Here is an 8,769-nt window from a genome sequence, read left to right as displayed (position 1 = left end):
CAGAAGGATTTGGCGTCATCTGAGCCTGAGTGACAGCAAACGACGAAGCAAAGTTATAGAAGTTATCCAGCATCTTCTGAGTGAACTGAAATATAAAACCCCAACTTTATAAATGAGTACTTAAAACTTTAAGAACACTTTCTACATTTAAAATGCTGTACAAAGGACTGATCAATCCTCAACTCCCACAAAAGATGGAGAACATGTTCCTTTCTATGCAAGTGGAGAAAGCAAGGTTTACGCTGAGTGAACAAATAAGTCTGTTTTAGAAAGGACTAGATGTAGAGGTTCTAGCTCCCTGCTTTGTCCTCAGACTCCTCCTCTCCTAACGGAAGACCTTTTAGATATGTCCAATGTAATGCACCTACTTCTTCACTTCCATGAAACCATATTTTTAAAAGGTTTGCTTAAGGAAAATCAGAAGTGACCTCATGACAGAAATAAGGAGATTTTGTAAAACTCTGTGACTATAAAATGATGCAATGGTAAGTCTGGAACCTTTTCCTCCAAAACTGAAGCAGAAAGAACGTTAGTTGATCATGCCTCTGTGGGCCTTTTATTTTATATTGTTTCCCTAATGGTATTCCAAATGGTTAATTCAGGTTCAGTCTAGTAAAATAAAGAGACATTAATCCCACAAAAAGGACTACTATTCTAATCATACCACCGCTTATCTCTTTCCTTCAAGTTGCTTGCAACTGTCTCTTTTGAAAATGTGCCCTAAAAGTCATAACTCCTACTGAATTCCTATGAAACAGTATTAAAACTGAGGCAAGCATATATTTTATATACATGGTATTGGAGAAGAAAAAAAAATTGCAAAAAATGACTTGCAGCAATCAAACATCTGTCCAAAAAAGTAGCAGTTGTGCACAACTGGTCACAAAATACATAACAAAGTAGCTGGTGGCCCTGACCCAGCAGCAAGACTAGAAAAGGTAGAACCGCTTTGTATTAGTATGGAGTAACAGTAGTTATTTAGAGGAACAAAACCTAAGAACTTAATGACCAGTTGTTTCCTCTGGACAATTAGTATCTGATAGTATCAGGGCCCCTTTTAAGTCCTGCTCTTTATCTTTATTTCCTGGTTATCCTTCCAGACAAAAAAAACGGAGTTTGGGTCTGAATTTTAAGTTAAATGCTTCTGGCATTGTCTCAACTCTTCAACTGTTTGGGAGACCCAATGCAGGTGGCTAAAGAAGTTTGACCTACCTAGGTACCACCAGGGCCCATGCTGTCCCACTGCAAGGTAAAAATGGGGAATGCAACGTAACATAGTGTAATCCAGCAAGTAGCCCAAAGTGGAAGATTTTGCAAAAACCCACCCAGATAGGCCTTAATCCAACACGAGAGGCAAGGATTTCTTAGGGTGATGCCTTTTATTGGATGAAGTTCAACAAGCCTTGAATGCGAGACATTCGTCCTGAGACTTGACAAAAAAGTCTTGCATTTGGAAGCCTGTCTAACTTTATCCCAACTACATAGTTGGACTAATAAAAGATACCATCCTAAGAAATCCTCACCTTTCCCATAATTGCTGGACCAGCATGGCTACAACATCACTCCTACACTACCGTAATGTGTAAATTTATCTAACACCTGAGAGGTTACAGTCTGGAAGAGCAGGAAGGGGACAGAGGTACAGCTAGCCTGTTCCAGCGACAGTATCACAGGAATTTTACCTTGTCATCTGAGTTTCACTCCCCAACAAACATCTCCCACCTCCCTTCAGCGGAGGCACTGAATTCCCCCAGCAGTCAGGAGGGACTATATATATGAAATAGGAAAACGTGCCAGCATTCAGTAAGAGAGTATAGATACTTCAGTACACACTCTCACACACACACACACACTTATCCAAGTCAATTACTTTTTCTTTTTAAAAGAAGAAAGTTCTTAGAACTCTTAGGACTTCATTGCAAAAACTGAAGCTAACCTGCGGCATTAAGATAAGATAGGTCTTCGACTGTTCCTGACTTAAATTCAGTGAAGGGAGACAGGAGATGCTTGATGGGCAGTGAAACATGGATGACAAGATTTCTATGATACCGTCACAGGAACAGAGCTAATTGCACTGCTGCCCCCGCTCCTGCTCTTCCAAACTGAAGCGAAGCTTCTCCGTGTTAGAATTACATATACATGAAATAGGAAAGTGTGCCTGTATTCAGTAACAGAATTTACACTTTAAGCACGCAGGCCACGGCAATGTCAGAAGTGTACAGCCAAATGAAGAGGGCCAAATTAGGTTTGTTTAATAACACAATTTTTCACTGTAACGTTTTAAGTGCCTGCATCCGTTTTTCCAGAGATCTCTGTTCTTAACCACCTCCTACTGAACACTTGGCAAAACAGCATGCTGTTTAGTTACCTCAGTGAACGAGTCTACTGATGATACAGCAGCACTTGCGACAGGAGTTTGCTGGGCCAAGTTTTCCAGCAATTCCACCGAAATTCCGATCTGGGCTACAGACGGCGTCTGAGGAAGGTTCATTGCACCAAAGGGGTGTTGGCTCCCTTTCCCTGAAAAGAGCACAGCCATCAGACTTGGCAGCAGTATGACTACAGCACTGCTTATGACACCCAGAACTCCTTAGGAATAAGGGCTTTTTTCCTTACCAATGAGAGAGATTAACTTGCCCACAGTATTATGAAGAACTGCACACAGCCTAACGATGCAACAGGTAACTTTAAAATGCAGCTGTTTCTTTATTCTTTCTTATATACTGAAGAATGCATTGGCAATTGCTAAAAGTACTTTTCTGGGAAAAAAAATTGTAAGAAAGAATTAATTATTTTTACAGTCTCCTATTACGTAAACAAGTCTTCATTTAATCAGGTGCATTGTTTGTAAGTCGGTCTGAAGCATTTGAACTTCTTGCTACTACTTATGCCAATAAAATAAGGAGCCTGACTTTTCAAACACAAGGGAGTATGATTTACAATAAAACCCAATTTTTTTTAATACACACGACAGTTTCCAGAAAAATCCCAGAGACAAGTAATACAGTTGGTTTCTTTCGATTTCATCATTCAAACAGGGAAAAGACAAAAATATTTTTTGCTATTGAACACAACTACTATGTAACGTCTAAAATATTTGACCAACAACCCTTGGGTGTCGAAAACATTTTAAGAAGACAAGGTAAACAAGCCAATACCTTGAAGTGCTTTGAAAATCAAATACTCTTAAAGACCCTGGGGGGTCTTTGAAAGGAAGCTTGACGTCTACCTGGCTGAGGTCATTTGACCCCGGTTTTCTCTCCTGCCCAGGGCAGGGGGTCGGACTTGATGATCTACAAGGTCCCTTCCGGCCCTACTTCTAAGAATCTACAAACATTGGAGAACTTGTATGAAGTTCCTAGCATTTCACACTGCACTAAAAGCGTGAGCAACTCTTCTTGAAGTTTGAATAAACTTTCAAGCTATCCCTTGTAGAGTGCTGTCTAGTAATAGAGTCTGGACAGAAAGCTGTGTACTGGCACAGTCCACATCATAAAGAAATGGCTTTAAAAGAAAAATACCCTCATATAGTTACAAAAGTTATTTGAGAACTTCTTAACAATGTGGCTCTAAAGCATCCTTAAACTGCATCCTTTTTATATAGAAATCATTCTAGCTCACATCACTTTCGTCTTTTAACCAGGGCTCTAAAGCCCAAACTCACTTGGGATACTACAAGACCATCAAGATTCATTAATATCTGCCACTCCCTGTTGCCCACGTAAGTGATGTCACTGGGAAAAGAACAAAGATTTAGGGGAAGGAAGGGAAATATGTTACCATTAGCAAGTGAATAATACCCTCCTCCACACAAGTTTGTAGTATGCGAGTATCTTGCTACTGGGAAGTACCATGCTCTGGACAAGACAAGGCATAGCTATAAGACATTTATTTCAGGGTCAACACACCAATATATGGTACTGCAGGTTGTAGTCAGGTCTTAATGAAAACCACCACTACCAGCTGACCTAATCCAGCTGCTAAAAAACTAAGACAATGAGAGTAGCACAAATCTATGTCCCACCCAAATTGAAGAATTAGCTATTTTTCCTTTCTTGATTTCTTTGAAAGGTCTAAGCTAGTAATATGTAAGAAACTGGAAAATGTCCTTCTCAAAAGGAAGCACCTTCAAAACTAAATACTCACTTCTGAAAAGAAGGCACAGTTCAGATTGCACTAAATTTTCCCATGTAGACATTAGTAGCTACTATGTATAGTATATGTACAGTAGGTATTAAAAGAAAAAGATGGCTCAACTGTCAAAAACATTTACTTTAAGGTTAACCCAGCCCAAACATACCAGCCAAGCTCCTTAGCGCCAAGAAGGCAGTTTGCAGTAACATCTCTGAATCCAACTTGGCCAGCTAAGAGGTTGGGCAATGGATTTCTATATGGGATAGTTTGGACAGGGATCACCACAGCCTCTGGTAAGGGGCTGGACTAGATGACCTCTGGAGGTCCCTTCCAGTCCTACTTCCCTATGATTGTATGAAATGTTGCTGCCTTCCTCTCCCACAGTAATTACCTTTTTACCCTATATGGAAAAAACTCAGTATCAAATAATGTTGTTCTCATTCCACTGCTTTCTTTAATCACACTCCATGACTGAGGGCTTAAAAAAATAAAGGACTGAAATGATCTGTAGATTTCAATTTAGCGAAAAGACAGGTTAATTTATCAGATTCAGTCCCTCAACCTGCTATTTAGTGATCCTTTGTGAAACACCACAAATACCGAAATTCAATCTATGCTACAGAGAGAAAATAACCCATTAGCTTTATAAGATTAGGCTGTGTAGAAAATAAGTAGAAAACAGAAGTCTGATTTCCAGGGGCTAACTGAACACCGTGTTCAAGTTCCAACATTATCACATTTATCATCATTAGAAATTCCAGAATATGACAATTCTACCTGCAGAGTCCATTTTGGCTGCCACATTTCCCAGCTGGAGCCAACATCCTACAGTAAGTAGTGTTAAATGGAACGTGCTAGAACATATATCATTAATATGAAAAAAAATCATTATTATTCAAAATAATTTTGAATAAATCAGTACTTTTTCAGTTCTTGAATACATAATAGTCATTCACTACAAACACACATATTTAACAAACCAAAAATCCTATGATAAAGTACAACTTGTTAAGGCAAGAAAAATAAGTACTCTATGGCATCAAAACACAACCAAAGCCTGTGATGTTTTTTGATTAACAAACTTGTCTGAACTGCACAATTTTCTGAAACCTGCAAGCATGACCAAGAAAGAAAACAGGAACATGCCAGCAATGTCTACTGGAAGAAAATACAGAAGCAGTGGAAGCACAAGAGTGCAGCCATTAAAAAAAAAAGAAAAAAGGAACTTGGCAAAAGAATGCTATCACTGTTTTGAAGGATTATGCCGAAAACTGGAAAGAAAAGGGAAGCAAGTGATGACTCTTGATCCAAAACGAAGGGGAATGCATGGCACTGACAAAGCAATGTTTGTTTGGTTTCAGGATGTTTGTACAAAGGAACATTTTGATATAGCACAATGAATTTCAGGCAAACGCTGACTGACAATAGACATGCATTTGAAACACTCAATTCAGCTCCAATTTGGAGAATTTCAAATTCAGGTTGCCTCAAATGCCACAAAGATGTGCAAGCCTTCCAACCTTTCCTCTGGGCCTGTATCTAGAAGAATCAGCACACAGAGCTCAGGATTTCTGAGCCAAGGAGTTCAGATGGCAAGCACTGGTATCCAGTATGATTATTCCCTAACTATCCTTGCAAATGATTCTAAATTCAATTAGGCACATATAGTAAAAACTGATACAAACATGAGAAAAATTATGCAAACAGATCACAAGAGCAAGCCAAAAAACCCAATTTTTTTTAATAAAGTAAGCTGTAGGCACTCTCTCAGGTTTTAAGTGATAAGCCTCCACACCAGTTTAATTAGGAATCCAGTGATGTTTAAGTGCTTAATGCAAACTGAGTGCATTACTGCATCTGATATTTAGAAACAGAACTACTACACAAGGCCTGTTACTAGATTTGTTACATACTACACTTACAAGCAAAGAAAAACAAAGTCAAACCTCTTACAAATGTGATCAGCTCACTGCACATTTCAGATCCTATTAGCACACATAAGTGTATATGGCATGCATTACTATTTTACTCTTCTTAGCATTGCAGAAGCAAAGCAGATTTGGCAAAAGGAATAGGATTCTGTTCTGACTTGTTTGAAGGACTACTGAATCACATCCCAATGAAGAATTGTTATTATTGTAAAGATGGAGTCAAAAGAGCACTGTTATAGCTGTTAAATCCACAAGTGAGCTTGTAGAGCTTGCAATTAGCTAAAACCAGAGCTGACAGCAGTGACTGAACAATAGAGAATTCATAATGAAATTATATTTACACTCTGGACAGACAGTAAGATCACCAACCTCTAACTTGTGTAATCCAATGCATATATTGCAGCGCTCAAGAGTGCTGTCTACATGATTTCCTAGAATTGTTTCAATCTTATTCAGTTTGGTCAGGATGTGCAATGAAAAAAAAAAAAATGGCTAATCTTAATAAGCCTAAAAGCAGAGGCTACTGTTTGGCTTGGAAAGTAGATCAACTTCACTGGGAAGTAAGCAGGTGATGAAGTGGTACTAAAACAGCAGCATTTTACTTTGTAGCAAAGGTGATGGCTCTTTCTCTCTGAAGAGAACAGTGCCAATGTTTGCTCAGAGTAAGTAAATTGCTTTAGTACTTTTTTCAAAAGAATAAAACGGTAATTATATATAGGAATTCTCAAAAGGCCTCTCAAAATTTTGTAACTGAGCCAATGCCATGGTTCACCACAACCTTAAGAATCATCAGGGCTGCCACTATCAAGATTATGCTGGTTTTAATGGAACAGCTAGAGAGCTAAATAACACAGTTTGAGAAAAATCATATCAAGTGGAACATGTCATTGCTGCTTAAATCTTTTTTTGGACACTTAAGGGAGTAGGAATAGCTGAAAGGTGAGCAAAGAAAACTAAAATAGAACCATCTTACATAGATGACAACTGCATCATCTATTTGTTGAGAAATCAATAGAAAAATCCATGTAATTAGAAGAGACTACCCGCTGAATTCTTGGGTCTTTTCCCAGCAATAAGACATGCAGTAAATACACTATTTAGTTTTCAAGAAGCTACTTTTATGAAGTCACTGTATCTGGCTTCTAGAAGTAAAGTAAAAAATGAATCTTTGTGCTACAATAAATGTATCTCGTCTTGGCAACATAACACATTTCTTCCTACACAGCTAATGAATACACAGAGTATGCTTTACCTTCTAGATGCCATTTATATACATTCTGTTGAAACAGACAAATGCAAGTTCTCACATGAACACATCCTGAACAATTAGAAGCGAGAAACGCTGCTACAGTTGCACGTAATTAGATACCATTAGTTCTGATCAATTGTGCACAACTCAGACTGAAGGCCACTTCCAACAGAGCTCCTGCTCAAAGAAAATATCACACTGCAGGCAGGAATCTGGACCTTGCAGGCAGGGGCAAACAAAAAATAAAATTCCTGCATAGTTAGAACAGTTTGAAGTGATGAAGAGTAATCCGACTCGATGTTTTACTTTTCAAATCCTCTTTTGTTTTTTTATGCTTATGGAATGACAATAAATGAGGCCAACAGGACTGCCCTGGCAGACTGCATGTGGCCCACAGGCGGCACACTGTGACTCCTTTGCTTAAAATATAAATACCAGGACTATTAAGATCCAGTTGAGAGGACAAATGTTTGACTTCCCAAGCAGCACTTCATTAGCTTACTGTAGTCATTAGAGAATATGCACGCATTTTGCTGTCAGTGATACTGTTTAACTACTATATTTTCCTGCTCTTACCAGATTTCAGACCGGAAATTTTGAAGATGGCACTTGGTTTCTCATTGGTGACAAATCCTAGCAGCTGCCACACTGCCATCCCACTCTGGTCAGGATAGCAGAAATAGACAGATCCTCCCATGCCCTCTGGAAATGGGATGGTTCCCAGCATAAATACCACTACGTGGTTGATGTTTTCATAGTCAGGCAAGTCAAATACAAATTTATCTTCAGCCACCTGTTGTGCCACTGCTTGCACCTGGAAAACAAAACCAAGTTTCAGTTCTGATACCTGAATTTTACTCTTATCGGTGAGCCACCTTTTCTGAAACATCAAGCAATTGCAGGGAGGGGAAGCGAGGAATGTCGCAGCTTAATATTTCTAATCAGCCCTAGAGAAAACCAAATGCAGCTGCATAGCAACTGTGCAACAGGCTATGAAAAAAGATTTACGATCCTCATCCCGATGACACAGATGCCACACCACACCCAGGATACTTTGGCTGTCTGTGTACACAAGAGTTTCCCAACTTAAAAGCAGGCTGCTCAGCACGGTACAACCCAAACCATAGGAACCGGCTTAGCTAAGAAACAAGGCAGGGCTTCACCCATCGAGTTCATGGCACCCGAGCCCCATGTGGACAACACAGCCAGGTACACTCCCTTCCACCTCAATTAAAGTAGCTCCTGCTAAGCACCTGCCAGTCTCAGCCACACCAGGGGGCAACTCCCAGGAAGACAGAAGGTAGGGGCAGCGACGGGGCTGCAGCCACTTGCTCCAACCCTACGGCAAATTGCTGTAAGAGGGAGGCAGAGGCAGGCAAGTCCTTGCACGAGGGAGTGGAAGCAGCGAGGGACTGGATCAGGGGTTCGCTGCCTCCAAGGCCAGGAGCAAGCGGG

General features: G+C 39.8%; 1 protein-coding gene across 1 annotated transcript in view; it reads right to left on the bottom strand.

The window, feature by feature from the left end:
* Window positions 1-8,150, bottom strand: part of HIKESHI (Hikeshi, heat shock protein nuclear import factor) — an 11,259-nt gene extending 3,109 nt beyond the window's left edge. Inside the window, 3 exon segments of the mRNA XM_025215649.1 lie at window positions 2-85; window positions 2,369-2,520; window positions 7,891-8,150. Of these exon segments, the coding sequence (XP_025071434.1) occupies window positions 2-85; window positions 2,369-2,520; window positions 7,891-8,041 (387 nt within the window). The 5' untranslated portion in view covers window positions 8,042-8,150.
* Window positions 8,151-8,769: the final 619 nt, after the last annotated feature.

Source organism: Alligator sinensis, unplaced genomic scaffold (assembly GCF_000455745.1).
Source record: "Alligator sinensis unplaced genomic scaffold, ASM45574v1 scaffold523_3, whole genome shotgun sequence".
Taxonomy (NCBI): domain Eukaryota; kingdom Metazoa; phylum Chordata; order Crocodylia; family Alligatoridae; genus Alligator; species Alligator sinensis.
Note: the sequence above shows the minus strand (reverse complement) of the source record. Positions and strands in the feature narration are given on the sequence as shown.